This window comes from Typopeltis vanoorti, chromosome 1 (genome assembly GCF_054136105.1).
Source record: "Typopeltis vanoorti isolate ZY-2024b chromosome 1, IOZ_Tvanoo_1.0, whole genome shotgun sequence".
Lineage (NCBI taxonomy): Eukaryota > Metazoa > Arthropoda > Arachnida > Uropygi > Thelyphonidae > Typopeltis > Typopeltis vanoorti.
The window spans coordinates 76,610,783-76,634,333 of record NC_143549.1 but is presented as its reverse complement, the minus strand read 5'-3'; the positions used below and the strand labels follow the sequence as shown (position 1 = coordinate 76,634,333).

The 23,551-nt window shown below is 36.2% G+C and overlaps 1 protein-coding gene across 1 annotated transcript in view; it reads right to left on the bottom strand.

Annotated features, from left to right (window-relative positions):
- LOC150110107 (putative carbonic anhydrase 3) overlaps positions 1-18,472 on the bottom strand; it is a 132,738-nt gene extending 114,266 nt beyond the window's left edge. The window contains exons 1-3 of the mRNA XM_090414356.1: positions 18,331-18,472; positions 16,117-16,158; positions 15,836-15,883 (exon numbers count right to left, since the gene is read on the bottom strand). Of these exons, the coding sequence (XP_090270482.1) occupies positions 15,836-15,883; positions 16,117-16,158; positions 18,331-18,472 (232 nt within the window). The remainder of the gene's footprint in view (positions 1-15,835; positions 15,884-16,116; positions 16,159-18,330) is intronic.
- Between the last annotated feature and the right edge of the window lie 5,079 nt (positions 18,473-23,551).

Genomic DNA, 23,551 nt, shown 5'->3' with positions numbered 1-23,551 from the left:
GCCCAAACCTGGAACATTTTTCTGTTTTATATATATATATATATATATTTCTTAGTTTTAACACATTTACAAATTTTATTACTGCTTTGCGAACTCACACATATCTAATTAATAACAAAAGTTTTTAGTTAGATACTGTGTTTGCTGGTGCAACATATGGTTTTGCTTGAGTCAATACAACATAGTTTCTGTATGAAGGGACATGTGATTCGTTAATTAGTGTCGTTTTTATCCCAGTTGTCTCTAGTTGCCCAATTTGTTGAGAAATATATTGCACAGACTGCTCATATCTTATTCACTGACTTTTATTATGCTACTGCAGTATAGTGGCTATTGGGGAGGGTGCGGGAGCATTTACTATCGCCCTGAAGTGAACGTGTGTAAGCTTATTTTCATGTGCGAGGTATATGCAAAACTTTTTAATTTTTTTTTTCCAAAAAAAAATCTTCTCTTTCGTTAACTCTTCTCCTTCATTTTCGATAATTAAGAAATGGGCTACCCAGTTTAAACGTGGCCATACCAGCCTTGAAGGTGATTCATGTGATGGACGTCCAAAAAGTAACAACAAAAAATGTAACAGAAATCATTTATCAAATGCACAAGATGGTATTGGATGACCGGCGAGTAAAAGTGCTTGAAATTGTAAGACTATAGGCATTTCTAAAGAACATGTAGGATATATTTTGCATGAAAAATTTCAAATGAAAATGCTTTGAGCAAGATGGGTGCCACGCTTGCTCACAGCAGATCAAAAACGCACTCACATGAAAATCTCTGAACAGTGCTTGGAGCATTTTAACAAAAGTAAAACTGATTTTGTGCATCAATTTATTACTATGGATGAGACTTGGATTCACCATTACACACCAGAATCCGAACAACAGTCAAAACAGTGGACATAAGCCGGTTGTTCAACACCAAGAAGACAAAGTCAGTTCCATCAGCAAAGGCATTTTGTTTATTAATTATCTTGAAAGGGTAAAACAATAACCGGGGAATATTATTCCGATCTTTAACCAGACTAGACGAAAAAATTCGTGAGAAAAGGCCCAGTTTGCAGAAGAAAAAAAATCATCTTTCATCAGGACAATGCACCTTCCCAGAAAAGTGTTTTGGCAATGGGAAAACTAAGGATCTGCACTATGAATTGTTGGAACATCCACTCTATTCCCAGATTTGGCTCCCTATGACTTCTATTTCTTCCCAAAGCTAAAACTCTTCCTCGCTGGTCAGCATTTTTCTTTGCATCAAGAGATGATTGCAGCTGTAGAGGGGTATTTTGCAGATCTGAGAACCACTACAGGGACGGGATAAACAAATAAACGGGTCAACAAAACTCGATCATATTAAATAGCACTGTCGACAACCTTGTAAAAAATACAAACTGGAATTACCTACTTTAAATAAATGATCCTGTAACATTATATGAGAATTTCCAACTAAAGTTCACAGAAATATACAAAAAAAGCAACAAAGCCTACACAAACGAGGCGACAAACAGACAACAATCCATGGATAAATGACTACATACTAAATAGTATTACTGTAAAAGAAAATCTATGGAAAAAAGTCACCCAGTAATACACACATTTACAAACCTTACACAAAAACACAAAAAATCAACTAACAGCAAATGTAGGGAAAAAAGACACCACTACTTCCAAAAATTCATGGAATATAACGACAACATGAAATAAACATGGGCAACACTCAACGAATTAGTAACTCGAAAAAAGAAAACTTCAGCACAAGATTTTATTGCAAAAAGTTTCGGTCAGGATACAAACCAAGAGGAACTACAGAACTACAGACTCATTCAACCATGCCTTCACAAACAATATATCACACAACTCAAAAAGACAATCTACCAACGATCAACAAAAACTACCGACACAAAGTCAACAACAAACTATGTATTTTCCCCCTGTAGCAAAAGAGAAACTGAAAGAAGCACTCTTACAGCTAAAACCAAAGATCACTCCAAGAATAGACAAAATAAGACTCACAGACCTTTTAACACACTTTGAACAAATAAATCGAGTACTTTTTGTATACATGCCAATGAATTATTTTGGCCACTTGATCATGGCAGTATTTATAATCAGTTTGATCTATCATGCTGCAGGCACTGATTAGATGTTGTATTGTACACTCTTATCTTTCATTATCTGCATTTGCTATTATTATTGACATTCAAAATTTTTGCTTTGATTGTATTAGTTTGCATGTTCTTGGGCTGCTAGAATAAATCCTTTTGTTTCTTTTTTAATATATCCGTACTGTAGCAATTGCCACGTCTTGGTCACGGACATTTTTTGATTAAGTATCTCAAAGAAATTGGCCATGCAAAAGTTTATTTTCCCAGCGCACATATCGGTTATTTTGCTGTTCCTTTTTTTGTAATCAGATTTGTTTCCTCTTGCTTTTAGAAGGCCTTCTTCTGAAGTGCTTGCAGCATTTGTTCGGGACTATTGTCGATGTAATTTTTTAAACTAATTTCTTCTTCTTTCAAGTATGTCTCACTTCGTCCCCATCTACCTATTTTTCTTAGAAGATACAGCCGAAGAACATCACTTCGTGGATATAATTGCATGATCATAATCATTAATTTTCTAGTTTGGTGGTCCAATTTGTCCAGGTCTTCTTTTGCCAAATCTATTATACCAGCTGTGTATAGCAGAAGAGTTCATTGCTCTAATTGTGTTTAATCCATCAAGTTTTGTTTTCAGAATAATTCTGGCTCTTTTAGTGTATTCTGCTGCTGCTTGTTGTTTAACTTTCGACGCTAAATGACGCTAACAATTTTAATTTTGATCAGGAGAAATATATGAAAGCAATAATCGTAGGTAATTATAGTGTTCGTTAGCTGAAATTGCTTTTATATATTTCTCCTCATCAAAATTAAAATTACTAGCGTCATTAATTTTTCCTCGTTTAATATATAAAATTACATATTTATTCATACCATGGCGCTTGACCGCACGAAAGAAGACCTCTTAGTTTCGATGAAATTTTTCTAAACCTTTTTTCGACTGGTTACCGTGTTAGTCGATCTCTGGCACAGGCAAGCGGGTTTTTTCTCCCGGAAACTCGGGTTTTTCGTCCCGTAAACTCAAGAAAGTCGACCGTAGAACCCACACTAGTTCAGATATTAAAATATGAGTGTTAGGGTTAGGGACCACGAGATGGCGACACTATTGAGCCGCCTCTTTTCACTGCGTGCCGCGTAATTAGTGATAGCCTTGGGCCAGCTATCTCTGATGGGGTACCAGTGGAGATTGAACTGCCCACTCAGTCTCCAAAAGTTAGATAGGGTTAAACGGCCTCGCCTACTCCCTATATACGGGAATAAAAAGGCGTTAGCTGATTTTTATTATTATTATTTAGCGTTTTAACTACCTTTTCAGGTGTACCCTAGCTATAGGAAATAGCAATAGTTATGCTGTGTTCATATATCTCAAGGGCGGGATGGAAGTATGCAGTATTTCATCTGTCTTACTAACAATGTAGATAAACGTATATCTTATCTTGTATTGCTAGTTAAAACCATTGGTTAAAAAAAAGAAGAAGAAAAAAGATACATAGATAGAAAGAAAAAGAAAAAAGAAGAAGTGTATCATAGATAAGTATGATAAGAAGTGAATGGGAAAAGTTGTGCTACTAAGTCAAATATCTGTGCCTTTATGTGTAGTATTTAAAGGATAAATACACAGAGCTTGCATAGTAGCTCTGTGGAAATGGTTCGTTTCCATAGTGTTAAACCAACAAAAGAAACGCCCACTGAAGGAATTTTTTTCTGGGCTGTTTTCCAATTAGTCGATCTTTGGCACAGGAAAGTATGATTTTCCTCCTTGAAACTTCGCCATGCTAATCGCGAAAATGAGGTTAGGCATCGCGCGATGACGTAAGATGTTTGCCACACTCTCCTCCCAGTATGCCTGATGAAATCACTGACAGCCTTGAGCTAGCTATAGTGATGAGTAAGTGTGAAGAGTGTCCTTCCCCATTTTAAAAAAAGTCAGAGCTAAATGACCTCGCCTTCTTGCGATTGTTTATAAAAGTATCTTTCAATATGCATTATATTTTTATAAAGAGAAAAATATAATACTCTATTTGAAAGAAGCTGATGAATGTGTCTAGGAAAGACAGATAGTTATTTGGTTAATTTTCGATAGTGAAGCGTATTTTAGACTGCAGGCTGTCTAATATTAAAACTGTATCTAATTTATCTGAGCCATAGGGTCAAATTGTAAGCATATACATAGCATAGTCAGACTAAAGGGTGAAATGTGACTGATGAGTCAGATTTCACCCTTTAGTCTGACTTTAGTCGAACTATGTAACTGGGTTAATAGAATGCGGAGAGACAGAAAAAGAGAAGACACTGCAATGTTATCTAGTTCTTTGTGCATCTTTTCTCTGTATACAAAATAACCAGCATGAATTTGAATAATTCTAAAATAGATAACGATAGAATTAGAAATGAGTAAATAGAGGTGAAATGTGTTAGCTGATTATGATGTCTACATTTCTGAGTATGCATTTTTTTATATATTTTTTAAATAGTCAAAGCACTAAAATAAATATAATCTTTAAACCTATTTAAACCACACGTCAAATTAGCAACTTATCTGTTGTCCTAGGAACGAACTCTATCCTTTGGTATAGCTAGAACTGGGTTAGATCGGGTCATTCAGAATGACGGCTGAAGCAACTGAAGTCGGTGTATTATGTCTTTTTATTAAATATGTTCTCTGGCAGGTAAGTTTGTTCTGTGGAATCACCTTCAGTCGAAAAATGCTTATAAAGGTTCCTCGCGTCCTAGAAAGATCTGAATCAGGTCCTTCCAACCAAAGAACAAATGTCGCGAACACATCCAGAAGCATATAAAATGCCTTGTACATGCAACCTACCTATTATGGACAGAGAGGAGGAACTGTTAACCTCTGCCTTGAAAAACAGAAGAAAAACGTATTATATTTATAATTATCATCATCATCATCAGTGGTCCTGACAGGCACTTTAAGCGCCTACGACTTTCCAACTATTCCTGGACTTTGCAAACCGCAACGGTAACTGGAGGATAAGGTGGTTAGGCCTATACCTCCTGGTGTGTCCAATGTCTGTAGATGCGTGTGTTCACGGGGCCGGTTTGCCTGTTCTGGGGAACGCAAAACCGGAGTTTCCGAATGAAAAACCCCTCGTATGAGACTGACTAACTCACCTTTCGTCGAAAGAGACCAGATAAAGGTTCTTCATGTCATTGACGGGAATCGAACCTAGGTCTTTCCGACCAATGGGCTTCATCTATACCGACAGAGTTACGGAGGCTTCATTTTTACAATTACTATTGGAAATTAAGAGCCTCTGTAGCTCAGTCGGTATAGATGAAGCCCATTGGTCGGAAAGACCTAGGTTCGATTCCCGTCAGTAACGTGAGGAACCTTTATCTGGTCTCTTTCGACAAAAAAGTGAGTTAGCCGGTCTCATACGGAGGTAGGGGTTTTCCTGCCCCAGAACAGGCAAACTAGCCCCGTGAACACACGCATCTACAGACATAAGACACTCCTGGAATAGGACTGACCGACCTATTCAGTGGGATCTCCGGTTTCGAATTGTAATAGGCCACGAAGCCTAATACGTAATAACTGTAACAGGCCACTAGGCCTAATACATAAAGGAAGAAGAAGATTGAAAATGCCAGTTCAAATTATTAATATCCTTCACACAAATTAAAAAACTACGGTACTACATACAATTTGTTACACAGCTGAACGACTGTTTTGGAGTTAACATAAGCAATAAAGCATGTCTTAACAAACCACTTTCAATCCAAAGATTGTAGACCACTTTAAATCTAGCCCTAGATAGCGCCAATTAACATGAGTTATTTTTTACGTTACAATTTCGAATTCTTTACACAGTTATATAATTGCTAGGTGCGTTGTGTTATGTGACATGTGCTGCTTGTGATCTGAAGATACTCGATTTTGGCGCAGGCAGATACGATTTTTGTTCTCTGTCATCATTCGAATTTCTAATAACGAAGATCAGCAACTCTTTGCTTCCCACTCAGCAATGGGGAATTAGGACTAGAAGTATCGCTGACTCCCTTTTGGTGATGAAAGAAGTGTTAATGAAAAAATGCGATCAATTTCCCCTTCCAAAATAAGTGAAAAAAAAAAAAAAAACTTAGTTCCAAGGCGGTCATACAGTTAGTTGCATGGATGAGCTAAGGTTAGATAATCCGATTCCTCTACCATAGTGACCAAATATGATACTTCAGGTCATTTCAGACCTCTAATAGCGAGGTGGTGGTGGTGGTGGTGGTCTCTCGCTCAGCGACAAAAATCATCTACAACCTAATAACTTTGACAAACGACCACGACACAGTGGAGATTTGCTCTGCTCGTTATATCCAATATAATATATGTACATTTTTATATTAATAAATATAAAAAAAACAATCGTTCGATGTTGTTGGCACTCTTCTGAGGACTGACTATACTCACAGGATTAACTTCGGCCTGCAAACTGATGTACAGTATGTTAGACCTCTGTACCCTCGAAAGCACATGGGGATATGACATGACACTAAGAAAGAAGATCCCAGAGGACTACCTAAAGGGGAAAAAAAAGACTGAGAAACGCCGCTGAATCTAAAAAAGAGTATAAAAATAGTTGAAAGAGAATTAACTATCAAAAGGCCAATCTCAACAATACTACTAGATCAAAACGGAAGAAGACACACAAACGGGACAAAAATGAAAAAGATAGTACAGGTCTTCTACAACGACCTTTTTGCATCAAAATATCCTTTACCCGAACCAAAACTTGATAATATATACGATGTAGCAGAAGTGCTCCCAGGTGAAATAGAATATGCACTCAAAAATATGAAACCAAATACAACTTCCGGCATCGATCAGATGAAAATCGAGGATTTTCACCAAGGAGGACCACAATTTTATAAAGCTCTGGCCGAAATATTTATTTGGTACATAAAAGAAGGAAAAATACCATCAAAATGAAAGACTTATGCACACATATATATGAGCTGATGACAAAAATTATATCAAATAGAATCAAAACCGCCCTTCAAGAAAATGATGATAAACAACAAGGAGAATTTTTTAAAAAAATAATAAAATAAAAAAAGGATATTCTACAATAGATCACATACAAGTAGTCACTCAACTTACAGAACGATGCAAGGAAAACCAGATTTCCCTCTTTGATTTCTATTTATCGACTTTAAAAAATTGTCTTCAACAGCATAGAACATAATGCAGTTTTAGCGGCACTACTAGAATAAGGCATCGATCCATGTCAATCTAATTAAAGAAATTAACACTAATAGCTCTACACAAATAACTTTATTCGACGATCTTATAACTATCACCGTAAATGGAGGTGTGCAACAAGATGTTATATCACCAAACCTTTTTACGTATGCTCTGGAAAGCGTTTTGAGAAAAACGACTTAAAGGTGGCATAAACATCAATGGAGAGCTGCCTCAAATATTAATGTTTGCAGACGATATAATACTCATAGCCTCCGCAACTTGAAACAATGCTTCATCAGGTGCATAATGCCTGTAATAAAATAGGACTAAAAATTCACCATGACAATTCCAAATGTTTGAGGAACAAATACTGCCAAACCCACACCATCCAACTAAATAATTTTATCGGAAAAAGTGTAGAATCCTATAGGAACCTACGGTCAAACAATAAACATGGACAACGATATTTCTGAAGAAATATCAAAAAGAAAACGCTACATGGACCTCCTTTAACCGTATCAAATCAATAATCACAGATCCTAAGCTAGATATCAAAATAAGAGCTAGCATGTTCAACAGCTGTGTCCTCCCATCTCTAAACTACGCCTCTGATACTTGGAGCACCACACAAAAAGAAGAACTTAGTCTACAAACCACCCATGGAATGAAGAATCTTAAGGATGGAATCCACCAAACTACCCATGGAATGAAGAACCATACTGAGATGGAAACGCGGGGAATCAACTGCAACACAAATACAACTATCAGAAAATTAATCGGAGTAAAAGAAGTAGCGAAAACCATATATGACAACAAGGCACAGTGGACAGGTCATATTAAAAAACTCAACGACAACAGGTGGACCTACCGTGTCACACACACACTGGTATCCAAGATCAACCAACTAGACCTCCAACTAACCAGAGTGATAGGAAACAAATGGCCAAGATCACCATCGCTGGAAACTTTGCAACCTGAATTCGTGGAGACACCCAGAATGAAACAAAAGGCCCATCAAGGTAATAAGCAAGGCGGTGGTCTTTTATTTAATGAAAAAAAAAAAATCATCTACAACCTAAAGACTGGCAAAAACAACCACGACACAGTGGATGTTTCACTTTCCCGGCGTATAAATTGCAAAGCGGAAATGTTATATCCAAATATCCAATGTAATATACACTGGTTGGAAAGAAGTCAAAGGATACCATCGTGCCATGTAACGAGTCACGTGTCTGTAGCTGGTATAAATTGGAGAAATATGATGCCCACAAGTCAATGCAAATTCGTCAGGGTGAAACGGCTGCGAGAAGGAAACTGACGGAATTTCAAACAGGCGTTGTGATGGGATGCCATGTCGCAGGCCTATCTGTTTGCCAAACTGACAAGTTGGGCCATCCCATCCCAGTCACTGAGATGGAAACGCAGGGAATCAACTGCAAATGCTACACGCAGTGGTCGTGGGGGGGGGGGGGTAAAAGGATAATATGCAAAAACCGCCATTCGTCGGCTGACACGTTGAATATGGAATTCCGAGCATCGACTGGAATGCGAATCTGCACAAAACATACAGAACCGAGGCTCAACAACACAATATGCAAGCCCCACATTACCCGAACTAACATGCGTCGTCTTCAGTAATGCAAAGAATGTATACAGTGAGACGTAAAAACTTGGAAAGCTGTATTAAGGAACGAGGAATCACGCTAAACCCTCTACCGATCTGATAGACAGGTGTGGGTGTGGCGAATGCCCGGTGAGCATCTCTTAGCAGAGTTCGTAACCCCAACTATGAAATTCGGAGGTGGCAGTGTGATGGTATGGTGCTGTTTTTCCTGGTTTGGCCTCGGACCTCTGTTTCCGGTGCCACGAACATTAAATTCCCAGAGATATGTGAACATTCTGGACAATGAAATGCTTCCTACTTTGTGGTGTTTTTATTGAGCTGACCATTGTCTCTTTCAGGAAGACAATGCACCATGTCATAAGGCTGCTGTTGTAAATGCGTGGTTTGTGGACATGAACATCACTACACTTGATAGGCCTTCAGAGACTCCGATCCCAATCCTATTGAACATATGTCGGATGAACTCGAGCGTCGTGAGGTCAAGGTACGTCTGCCCCCACAACAGTCCAGGACCTCATTACATGCCTACAGAAAGAATGGTCGAAAATTCCCACTGATTCGCTATCATGCGCTTGTGAAAAGTATGCCGAATAGGAATGCTACAGTCATCGCAGCGAAAGAAGGTGCTAAATCTTATTAAGGTGGGCTACATGGCAGTTTGTTCATCATACTACGGTGTTCGTTGACTTCTTTCCAAGCAGTGTATGTACATTTTAAAAAAAGAATTTTATTATTACATGCACTGAAAAGGTCCTCTTAGCACAAGGATTATCATTTGAAATGTTAATAATATAATTTCAATAAATTACTAAATGAGGTCTATATTTGAAAATTGTTATATTGGTTATATAACTTCATTACTTTCTTTCTCTGTTTCACTTAATTCTTCCCTTGCGTCTATCCTTTCGATAATACTCTTTAGAGGCTGTAGAGATGAAGTAGAGCTCGAAGTTGCTAGCATTTTGAACAAGAAAGAAAACTTCGTGTGAATGGCAAAAATACATATTTGATATACAACATGCAAGGGATTGTTGCTATGCAACAATTATGAGAATATAACTTAAATTACTAACAATTGTTTCTCTCCCTCTCTCTCTCTCCTAAGTTGCTAATTATTGACTGAGAAAGAACCAAAAAATAGCAATCTGCTTATCAAGAGTTCGGTATAATTTTAATTTAAATCTTTAAATATAATTTAAAGCTATCTGCTTAATAATTTCTTTTTTTTTGGGGGGGGGGGGAAAGAAGACGTGATTCTGGCTTAACTTTTTTTTCTTCTTAATTTTTTTCACACTGTTACAAACCGCAAGTGGTTTGAAAGACAAGGCTATAGAATTAAAAATCATATTTCCGGTTTATTCTGTTTAATCTGAGTTTTAATCTATAGGCTTGTCTTTCAAACCACTTGAGGTTTGTAACATTTATTGGCAAAGAGAATATAGTGTGCGTTTTATCTCTAAGAAGGGCACATATTTTATTCAAAAAAAATTTATAGACTTTTGTACAGCTTTGTGCTGGTACAAATAAGATTTATAATGGATTTTCATTTCCAAATTGTTAATTACTTAAAACTTGCTTACGTGTTTCACATTTATCAAACATTAAATGCGCTCGAATTGTGTAAATCAGGCGGAACGAAAATTGTAATGCACCTAATAAGATTGTTGCTGCTAAAGTAAACGAAGACCTGCGGAATTAAAAGATTATTATCATCATAATCATACGAGAAGGTTCTGCAAACATCCAATATAAACAAAAAGACAATGAACAGATGTCGGATGACACGCACTTTCTTATAATATTTTAAGCGATAAACTTATTGGTCGTAACTATGGAAGAGGCATACATTAGTACCATTGCTGAGGATTCGATAAGCAGTAAATCCTGCTCTAGAGATCATACATAGAACTTTAAAAAAAAAAAAAAAAGTTGAAGCCTCTAAGTAAAGAAGGTGGTAGTCACGCCACGCGATGGAGTTCATCTACCACCTAGGACATTCATCGTATCCATGCCTAGAGTGGGATTCGAACCCCTGATCTGTTGTTGCTGAATTGGAACGCTATCCATCCAGTCGATTAGGCCGACGTGTGTTCTCTGGTCCGATTGCACGTTTTGAGGGGGTGGGGAGGAAAAGCTATACCTTGTAAGATGAAGCATTCTTTATCTACGATAAAGAATGCTTCAAAATTTCCAGCATCCTTTGGAGCCTTTCCGATCAAAGAGTAGAGTAAACGAAAAGTTCCTTTGACTGAGCTATGAAAGCAGTTTAGAAAGAATAGGTAACAAAGTGATGAGCAATTTCAAATTGAAACTGTGTAAACAATTCAAAGAAGAGCTGACTAGAGCGATTATTTGATCAAATGAACACACTGTAATGCAGTATTTTTTTGTTTCTGAACCAGAGGATCAAGAGCATCATCATAATTATTATTATTATCAGCGCTTCAGAAATAAAACTTAAATCTGCTATCCCCCCCCCCCCAAAAAAAAAGTTTAACTCACCTAAGGAATTGGTCTATTTTATATAAATACTGTTATAGGTGATGTTAAAAAAAAATTTTAAAAATGGCATGTTGACAAAAGAAAGTAATACATTCTTTAAATTCTCATTATACAGTATACCTCATTATACAGAAATAGGCTTTCTTTTAAGGTGGATTTAAAATGTACGCCACACCACAGCTCATCACAACTCAGTTTGTGTTTTCTTTCGTTGATTGTTCATAATAAAGGGTGAATTAATATAAATTATCCACGATAATAATTTGACAGGGAAAATAAATAATAAAATTCACGAAAACAATAAAGTAGGAAGCACTCGATGTGGAACCAGACTCACTTTTTACAATACACTGTTACATGATCCAGTCTAACCGATTTGCAGGATATTTAAAAAAAAAAAAAATAATAATAACAGTATTAAAAAGAACCTGCTTTATGTAAAATTTCACGCATTTAATGACACCAACCTCATTCATGTCATGAGCTGTGAAACTAAGCTTAAGACAATACTGTATTACAATTGCATATCTACTTAAGGGTAAAGGCGTTCGAAGAATAAGATATATATACATGTGCTGCAGTATTTAATTAGATTGTGCCAATTTTAATTTTTGTGTTTATAATTATCGTTTATTTTGTTGATGAAAGTTTATTGTAAGAAAAGTGCAATTTAAAAAATAATAATAATAATAATAGATTATCTATTACATATGTCGTGCGTGTATCGAACTAAAATGCATTGATGTGATTGTTATTTATTAGAAATTATAACTATAATTTAATTTAAATGCATATACAGTATATGATATGATATGATATGATATGATATGATATGATATGATATGATATGATATGATATGATATGATATGATATGGAAAACTTTCATATTTTCTCGCACACATAAAATGTGCGATTTACTGTTTTCAAGTAAAGCGCCGTAACTACACATAATGGCAGAGCATTCTTACCGCTTCATGCAACAAAAATCGAAAGGTGTCGCGTAGTGAGGCATGCGTGGAATGAAAAGAACATTATGTAAAATTGTCACGTATTTAATTATACTAAGTTCATTCAAGTTGTGAGCTGTGAAACTAAGCTTAGAGAAATTATATTTTTGGAACTCTAAGTCGGATATTTATGAAGTCTTTCACGTTGATAGAAAAACGTTTATAAAATGTCAACTGTTACTTGACTACAATGACGACAGAACAACTGTTTGTGTGTGTGTGTGTGTGTGTGGAGGAGGGGTAAGTTATGGCAAGTTGACTTTTTAATTACTGCGAAAAAACAAACAGTTTTTCATATAGAAAGAAAAATGAAGTTCTAAACATTAAAGGAGATAAAAGAAAGGAAGAAAATTAAGATAATCGGCTTACGTTATGACTTTTACAGAAAACCTGTAACTAAATTTGGTTTGGTGATTCTTTGAAAGTGAACGCTGTAGTGTTCATATTAAGGATTTCAGATCCAGAAGTTTTATTTCGAACTCTCTGGAAATTAAAACTTCCTAATGAACCCGTTATCAAATAACTTGACAGTGAATGAGATATTTTAAGAAAAATAAATTGTAAATTATGCGCAAAAAAAATAATATATTTCGAATAATATATGCATTTAGAACGAAGCTAAATATTCACTCGCCACGTGTATTTGTTTACTCGCCTGTGGCGAGTGGGCGAGTGAATTTCTGGTGCCCTGATTATGATTATTATTACGTGGAGAGGGCACTCTGCTCCGCTACATACATCTCGCCGTCTCTCCTACTACTTATTTTTCCAATTATAATAAAACGACACTACTTTAACGTCCATCACCAAAAAAGTATTTTTGTGTTTAAATTGTGTGTTCTCATGGCCAATTTGCCTGTATGCGTAATGAAAACAGAGTTTCATTTTTTTTCTCCCAGAGTTTCCGGGAGAATCTGAAATGATAATGTTCTTTTTTGTTTCGCTATTCTTTTTGGCCATTTTATTTGGCAAAATGATTCGAAATGATAATAATTCTTCTCTGGATTGACAGAATGGCTACCGTTCATATGTTAAAGAGGCTCTAGGTTAACTCTTATAATATGAATAGTGTCACGCATCTCTTTTATAGTTGTTTCCATGATTTCCTTACTTCAAAAGAAGTCATGGAAAAATTATTTATTTAACCGTAAAATGTATATTTGAAATTATGATGTCAGAAAGTCGAGAAGAGTTTCCCATATCGCAGGTGTACACATACTCAAGAATAGTAATGTTTGCCGTTGGTATCTAATATTAATACATTGTCTGCACAGTTTAGTGGCTTTGCGCTTCGCAACCATAGGCCTGGGGAAGGAGTGTCCTAGGTTCGATTCCCGTCGACGACAAGACGGGTTTAGGATCCTTCTCAGCTATAGCCAAGTTCGCCGGGCTTGGGCGTGGATAGCAGGATTTTTCATCCCGCAAGCAGGCAAACCGGCCCAGTGAACAAACAGGCTACAGTCATCGGGTATAGTACTTGATCTCTCATTAGGAGGGCTCAACCGTTCCTGGGGGGTAAGGAGGTCGAGGAATGGGTGGAACTCCACCCGAATAAAAAAAAATTAATACATTTTCGATGTACGATGGATTATTTCATAATATCGTTTTCTGTGTGACAGTATCACTCAGAATGGTTAATAAATAAATATATTAATATATATATATAGAAGCCTGTGTAGCTCAAGGAGCCTGTGTAGCTCAGTGGATGTGGCGTTTGCCAACCACGGCGCTTGGCCGCACGAAGGAAGACTTGGTTTCGAGTCTAGTCGGCGACTAGAGGAAATTTTGCTAAGCCTTTTTTCGACCGGTTCCCGAGTTAGTCGATCTCTGGCACGGGCAAGCGGGTTTTTCCTCCCGGAAACTCGGGTTTTTCGTCCCGTAAACTCAGGAAAATCGACCGTAGAACCCACATTATTTCAGACATTAAATATATTGTGTTAGGGTTAGGGACCACGAGATGGCGGCACATTTGAGCCGTCTCTCTTCACTGTGTATCGCTTAATTAGTGATAGCCTTGGGCCATCTATCTCTGATTGGTACCAGTGGAGATTGAACTGCCCACTCAGTCTCCAAAAGTTAGATAGGGCTAAATGGCCTCGCCTACTCCCCGCATACGGGAATAAAAAGGCGTTAGCTGATTTTTTTTTTTTTTTTAATATTATATAAGAAGCGGATATCAGATACAGCATTATTTCAAAGCTGAATGTAGAAACTATGTAAGTTTCGTAAGGTAAGTTGACCAGAGACCTTACGGGAATACATCCCCGGCATTCACGAGTTGCCTTAGTATGGACAACTTAGAACAGTGCTTCCCCAACTTCTGGATGTGAGGGCCCCTTTGGAAAAATTTGAATATTTCACGGCCCTCCTCAAAAATAAATCCTGATATATACATATATTATTATAATATTTATTGTATTGTATTTATATTCAATACAAAACATACACAGCGATATTGCAAAAATCAAATTACATTTTTAGCATCTTACATATACATTTGACATGGCACATTACCTCATATTTTTATATAGATAGTATCTTGTTATTGTACATTTGCAGTACAAGCACATGAAACGTAAAACGATTAGTAATAAAGAAAGAATTAAAACATAAAAGAAGTTTAATAACAATTTAATGTGACGGATGTGTTTCAATACTGCTACACAAAAAGTCAATGTCAGGTGAAATATTTGAAACTGCAATTCGTAGATTTCTGCTTTGAAATGAAACTTATATGAATAAGCAGATATTTACTAATATTCATTAACCGCCTGAATAGGCAGGATGCAAAATTTGTGGACCCGCACCAATGTGTAATTTTTTTCATTAAAATATAAAAAATAACAAAAAAGAAATAATAAAAATTAAATACGTTTCTTTTAAGATTAAAAAAATCTACTTAGGCTTAAAACATTCACTTTTAAGACTAAGTAGATTTTTCACGGTCCTCCTCAACAAAACCTACGACCCCCAAGGGGGACGCGACCCACAGTTTGGGAAGCGCTGACTTGGGAGGCGCCTATGTCTTCTTTACAAGAAGACATAGGCGCCTCCCAAGCGTCTATATTTCGCCCTTTATTAGTCCATTTTGATAAGGGATAAGGTTTCACTGACCTGACAGCTGTTTCGAACGGTTGGTTCTCTTCAGAGATCAGATAAAAAACCTTAAGAGAACAAAAAACTCTCGTTCAGTACTACCAACCAGTTTTTACGAGTTAATGTAGCTATATATGAAAATATGATGCTAATATTTAAACTTTTGTGACCATTTTTTTTACTATGAAAAGAGAGAGGCGAGCATAAATAGTTTACGATAAAGAAATTTTGAGCATGTAAAATTTCAACATACAAGAAATCAAAAAGAATTGCAACTACAATTCATTCTATACACTGAAGGAAAATCAGAGACTCTTACCTGTAGACCTTGAAGAAGACCATGTGCTACTGGTATCTGAAATTTCATCTATAAAATAAAAATTAATGTGCTTCTTTACAAGTTAACATAGCCATATATGAAAAAATGTTGCAAATACTTAACCTTTACTGGCTCTTTTTTGCTATAAAAAAGAGGGGGGAGGGAATAAATAGTGTACGATGAAGGAATTTTGAACATTCAAAATTCAGCATGCAGAAAATCAAGAAAGAACTGGAACTACATTACATTCTATGCATTGAAGGAAAATCAGGCACTCTTACCTGTTGACCTTGAAGAAGACCAAGTATCACGGGCATCTTCATCTAAAAATAAAAATACATGTCTATGAGTTTAGATAATGTAAAATAGATAATGTAAACTTATGAGTCATTAACATGACTCCAGTTTCATAGATGTTTAAAAAGTAGTCAATTCCGATTGTTTTTTTTTCCTCAATTGTGACTATCTCATATTTTCTTAAATTAGTTCAGTTTCGATGCATACACACAAGCATACGCAACATCGATCACCTACCATCTTCCATGCAGGAAAAAAAAAAAAAAAAAACTTTCAATCAGGGGCAAAACTACATTGCACTTCTCAGTTGGCACTTCTTAGTAAAGATATGATTTGGGATGTCAGGAGTATTCCTGTTGTAGAGACCAGAGAGGTTCTTAGGGAGATTAAAAGCGTCCACCGTAAGCTACGCTGTCATCTTCTTTATTGTATGAAGCATTACCTTTACTCAATTTTCCGAAATAGTCAATCGCTTCCCCAGCTTTCTTTCCCCAAAGAAATTATTTGTTTCTATTCAATAAGTACTTCTCAATATTTTCGATTCCTCATATTCCTAGTTTCTACTCATCTACATATTTCTTGTACGTGTCTTTTGTCAAATACTATAGTGCCCCAGTTTCTCAGCATTCATTAGCACAGCAATAAAGTAGTTCTGCACGCCCGCTAACTAATACCTAGGTCTGAATCAGATTGTAAAGCATCAGGAAGCTTCCAGATCAGATAGAGAATAATTCACCTGCCACTTACACTGTGGCTTTGTGTCTGGAGAAAATGCAGGTATGCACAAAATCTATATCACTCCAACCAGAAGGATAAAAAACGACACCAAAAGTCCAGAAAAACGACAAAAGAAAAGTTGCTAAAACTCAATATCTATTTCGCTAATATTAATGGTCTTGATACAAACATAACGATGCGGGCACAGTAGCCCAGAGGACCACATCTGGTTTACTGTTAGACAAATCTGGACATTTGAATTTCTTGAGGAAGTGGTGGTGAGGACTCGGCGGGGGACGATCATGGTAATAATAGTGTAGGAATTTGGAATAATCCCCACAAGGATAGAATATTTTGTGTTACAAAATTTTGGTTGATGGGTGCAAAAAAAGAGAAGATATGATAGAAAATGTCAGTTACTAAAGAGATTTTATCTCTTTAGTAACTGACAGATGCAGAATGAATTTTTCAGTATATGATAGCATACGAAAGAATTAGCAATCAAACCTGGAAGAAAAGAAGTGCGTGCGGTTAGCATGTGAGGGCATTTTTTCATTTAGAGAATGCTTAATAACTAGAATCGGTTAACAAAAATATGTGTGTGGCTGTTATGTCGGCAAATGAATTTATTGACGACACGACGGACTTCGCGAGATAAAGTCCGGAGGTTTCAATGTCGTAGTTTGTTATTATAGTACATTTCCATTTATAGAATTAAAAACATTATTAATGTTTTAATGGTATAAATTAAAATCAATTCACAACAAATGAATGAAGTTGTAGTAACAACTGCATTCACTTGTGAACTGATTAGTTTGCGACCTCTGCGAGGTCTAACTCCCAACGTTATACTCAAATTCAGTATACAAATTACTGAGTACATTTATTTTTGAAAAATAAATGTATATACAGTATAAGATTGTCGTAAGTTCAATTCTAGTCGAAGACTAGAGGAACTTTTATTCGCCTTTTTTCGACTGTTTCCCGAGTTAGTAGAGCTCTGGCACAGGCAAGCGAGTTTTTTCTCCGAAAACTAAAGTTTTTCGTCCCGTAAAACTCAAGAAAATCATAGAACTGATACCATTTTTCAGACAGAAGCATAGCGTTAGGATTAGGGATCACGAGATGGCAGCACGTCTCGGCCGCCTCTCTTCATTGGATGCTATGTATAAATGATATTAGTGATAGTCTTGTGCCAGCTATTTCTGATTGGCTTCAGATGGTACTGAACTGCCCTTGTCCAAAAGTTAGATAGGGCTAAAACGGCCTCGCCTATTTCCTATACCGAAATAAAAGGCGTTAGCTGATTTTGACTTTTGGATTTTTTTCATATATAGATAGATATATGCCCTTCCCAGTATGCCACAAACTGCATCCTTACACATTGTGTTCCACAGCAGAACACAGCTGGTGGGGGACTGATGTTGAGCACATGCACTGGCTCTCAGCGCTGACAAGTTATCAGGATGATCCCGATAAACCCTGTCCAAGAAAACCCCACAGCCAGAAGTCACAGGTAATCAAATCAGGTGAATGAGGTGGCCATGCAGTGGAAAATGTAGGGCTGATCACACTGGTTTCTGTGAAATACTGTACGGATTGACCAATGTCCGAAGGCCCCATCCTGCATGAAAATTACTGAATCCATCAACAGACGCTGCTGTGGTCTGTGGTTATGGCACAACAAAATTCTTATCATATCGTGATACCTCTTGGAAGTAACTGAGCAGGTCATACGACGACTAGTGAATGTCCTTTTAGTTACCATCTGGTGCTGAAAATCCACATCAAATAGTAATTTCGAAGGAATGCAAAGGAATAGTGGAATTGCATGTGGGTTTTTGTAGCCCATACCTGGAAATCGTGGGTAGTCACAGCTCTCTTCACATTAAAGTGAGTCTCATCTCCCCCACAAAATCATTCACGGTCATGCAGCATCCAACTCCACTCAAGCAAGGAGTCGGTCAACTTTTAAAGCCTTGCAAGCAAAACTCCTGTGTCAGGTTTATCTCGAATGGGCAGAAATGCAGAATCTTCCATAGAATTTTCCAGACCGCTGTGTAAGGCATATCCATGTTTCTTGATATCACGTGCATTGCATGAACCAACGCTATCATTCATGGCCTGCTCCGCAACAGCAGTAGCAACTTTATTCACTTGTTGTGAAATGGCTGATTTGCAACCTCTGCCAGGTCTCACTCTCAACTGTTCCATTTCTTCCCGTTCGTTCAGTCGAGGAAATTGGCGGAGTGCAGTATCAGCATAGCAATTGTTTAGGTAGTACAGCTTCACAAGCAAAGTATGTTGGAGCAAGGTCAGTGTCATTACTATGGATGGTATTAACAACCGGAATGAAAGGAAAAATCGCGTGTCCATATTTGTAAATCCTCCTTCACTTGCAGAGTTGGGTGATATGCGAATTCCATGCATTTGATTTTTACACTCCCCAAATTTGGAACTACTTTTTTTTACAGATATCGCTTCTGCATTACACAATGTATTGATGCAAAGTTTTGCAACTTTGGTGATGGATGGCTCCACAAGGCCTTAAACTGGGATATTTTAATTTTTATCACCCTGTATATACACCCACGATTGTTTTTGTTTCTGCCGCTGAATTTTTGTTTGTTTGTTTGGGTAGTTTTTCTGCTATCTTCTTCCAAACTTATGCTGAGCTTATCTCAGGAAGATATTAGATGGCGGTGGTGCCGTGGTTTTGATTTAATACCCAAGGCGAGCCAGGTATCGACTTATCTGGTTAAATGGATGAGTGTGTTCTAGTTATCTGATATGTCGTTCTTGTTATTCCGTTGGTTGGACTGAAGTAGTGCTTTAGAAAGATTGGGTAATGGAATAACTGGTTTATTCTAAATATTTTGTGTTCTGTCGTTGTGATAAGTATGAGTGTGAGATCTTTTCTTTCTTCCCAGAATATGTTTTACTTACCATTTTATTTTGAAACGATTGTAATCTGTTAAGTTTGTAGTGTGCACAGAATGCACATGATTTCATTGTATATCTTAAAATATTTTCACATAATGCCATATAGATTAGTATTTTTATGTGTCTGAGCAATGTCTTTGGATCGATATATTTTGCATGCTATTATGCTCAGTTTCATGTGGAGATAATTTGTATGGCGATTCCAACTTTGATCAGTCCAAGTGTAGTTCAACATAGTGTGTTCTTTTCACTTCTGTGATGGTTGTGGTTTTCAGTTCTTTGTGTATAGGAGGATGGATGTCAGATAGTGATATATTTAGTGCCTAGGATTTGGATTGGGCTGATTTTGAATATCATTAAATTTGTTTTTTCAGTTTATATACATGTTCATGTTTCAGTTTATATACATATACAATCACCAACTGACTTCAGATAGCCAGTTGGTGATCAGATTGATGTCGTGATGCATACATATATATATATATATATTGCGATTCCTAAAATTGAACACAATATACTAGTGCTTCATTGTCCTCTTCACGAGGATAGTAAAGCATTAGTGCTTCATGAAGAGGGCACTTTTTGATGCGTAAGCATTGCGTCACATTCGCGTTAATAGGCTGGGTGTACTTTCAAAATGCATATACCTTTGAGCCCTTTGAAAAGATGCAAAGGGGATACAGCGGGTAAATTCTTATCGTTTTAGTATTTTTAAACTGATGAGAAGGCAAGGCTGGGTGAGCTCACATTTTGAACTCACTGAGCACCTAGAAGCTGTGATTGGTTATTGTGTCAACCAATACAATTGAATGTTGTCACTTGTCATGAGTTCAGTGCTTTCTGTATCTGATGGCTGTATTACAAACAGCTGTCACACATATTTTCTGGAACTGAAAATTTGAAAGTGGATGTTAGGAGAAAAATGCTATTTTTATTTTATTTATTTACTTTTTTTTGTACGATAGACAGCATTTGATTCAGGTCTTTCCAGCCGAAGGGCATCGTTGATACCGACCGAGCTAGAGAAGCTTAAACCAGTACAAATATGTTGATTATAATCCAAAGTTTTCGGGTTTGCGGTCCTTATTTGATCAGTCAAAATAAATTTTCTTCATTTGTTCTATGGTCCCACTCGGCATGTCCAGCTGTTTTTGTGAGAAATTTCATTTCTGCTGTTTGAATTCGTTTTTCATCTTTCCTTTTTATGGTCCATGTTTCGCTTCCGTATAGTAGAGTTGGTTTTGATAACAGATGGCTTAAATATATTATTTATTATGCCATTTACTTTACAAAATTTGATATTTTGGTGTCTATGTCTTTTTCTTCTTCTTCGTATGATAAATCACATCCCAAGTACTGTATTTGAAAGTATTTACTTGCTCTAATATTTTTATTATCTATCACTATTTTACTTCTTAATTGGTTTCTCCTTTGAATGCCATTATTTTAGTTTTTCTTTAGATATTGTCATATTATATTGTTTTGAGATATCATTTAATGATCTTTGTAAATCATCTTCTGATATAGCCAATACTATTTGATCATCTGCAAATAGTAGTGTATCTATTGTCATTTGTGGGATTATTTGCTTACCAAATTGGTTATACTGTTTCCAGATTGTTATAAGTTTATTTATAAAAATTTAAATTTTATTTAAAATTTTTGAAAAGCAGAGGAGAGAGGGTATATCCTTGTCGTACTCCTCTTGATATATCTTTCCATTCTGAGATGTGTTCTAATTTAACTGCTATTTTATTTCCTGCATATATCTCTTGAATGGATCGTAAAAGTTGGTTTGGTATATTTAATTCGGTTAATATTTTAAACAATTTTTGTCTACTAATTTTGTCAAAGGCTTTTTCATAATCATTAAAGGCCACCTGTGTTTCTTTTTGAAATTCTCTTCTCTTTTCCATTAATAATTTTAGAGTAAAAATTGGATTTATGCAGGATTGGCCTTTTTGGAAACCGTTTTGTTCTTCTAGTAGTTTGTTCTCTACAAGAGTTAGGAGTTTTTCCAGACATCTAAACCATATTAAACTTATATATAAATTAAACTTATATATTATATAAAAAATTACAGAAGACGTTCATTAAATTTTTCACCGGCATATTTGTATAGTTCTATATTTATATTGTCTTCTTCTGGTGTTTTCTTATTTTTCATCTTCTTTATTGAATTTTTCAGTTCTAACATTGTGATATTTTCTGTTAGGTCATTCTTTGTTTTATAAAAGTTTATTCCATTGTGTAGAGCCTGTGTAGCTCAGTGGATGTGGCGTTTGCATACCACCGCGCTTGGCCGCACGAAGGAAGGCTTGGTTTCGAGTCTAGTCGGCGACTAGAGGAAATTTTTCTAAGCCTTTTTTCGACCGGTTCCTGAGTTAGTCGATCTCTGGCACGGGCGAGCAGGTTTTTCCTCCCGGAAACTCGGGTTTTTCGTCCTGTAAACTCAAGAAAATCGACCGTAGAACCCACATTATTTCAGACATTAAATATATTGTGTTAGGGTTAGGGACCACGAGATGGCGGCACATTTGAGCCGTCTCTCTTCACTGCGTACCGCTTAATTAGTGATAGCCTTGGGCCATCTGTCTCTGATTGGGTACCAGTATAAGTTAGATAGGGCTAAATGGCCTCGCCTACTCCCGTATACGGGAATAAAAAGGCGTTAGCTGATTTTTTTTTTTTTTCCATTGTTCTCATCTGTCCTGAGATTTTGGAAATAGGACATCCATTTTTCCAAATCTACTATTTGTATTTTTATATTTCTTTTATATCTTTATTAATGTATTTTATTACTTTGTAGATTTTGAGTTGTAGCTTAAATATATCCTTTCCTAGTTCTGTTACGAAATTGTTCCATCTCACTCTATGTTTTTTTCCTTACTTCTTGTTTTGCAATTGGACTGTTTCTTTTATATTCTATTTCTGCTTCTATTGTTTTGGAATTTAGTCATTTCTGGTAACTGTGATTTTTTTTTATTTTGTTTTGTTTTCATTATATTTTCTATTTCTTTGTTCCAGTCTCGTAATCCTCTATTTCTAACCCATTTGCGCTTTATTCCTAAGCTTTGTGTTGCTGCTTGTGTGAGAATGTGTTTCAAAATTTCCCTTTCCTCTTCTATGTCATTTAATTCATGTATAGTTTCTGTTTTTAAGTTTATGCATATTGGATATTCTTGTCTAACATGGAGATCCTGTAATGGAGAAATTTTGTAAAGGTTGATAAGACTTTTCAATTTTATGTACTGTATTTTCAGCCGCTTTGATTTAAATCAAATTTTTGCTGATGCCATACAATTTGATCAGAGTTTAATTCAAGGTCTCAACATGCTCTTACGTCTAAAATTAACTCCGCTAATTTAAAATTTGCGATAATGTCAGCCAGAGGATGCAAATCGGTAATTTGTATCCTGTGGCTGACCAAGTATATTTATGCATTTCCTTGTGTTCAAACACTAACATATTATTATAAATGAAAAATCTTGTAGTCTATGACCATTTTGATTGCATGTATCTTTGCCAAATTTACCTATGTTTGTTTTGTATTTTTTGCTTCCTATTCTGGCATTTAAATCTTCTGCTAGTAGTAAATAGTCATTTTGTTTGTTTTATCTATTGCACTCTGTAATTCTTTATAAAATATATTACTATCTTCTTCTTTTCCCCTCTTCTGGTGCATATGCACCAATTATTGTACAGAAAACGTAATATATATATATATATATATATATATATATATATAAATCAGCTAAC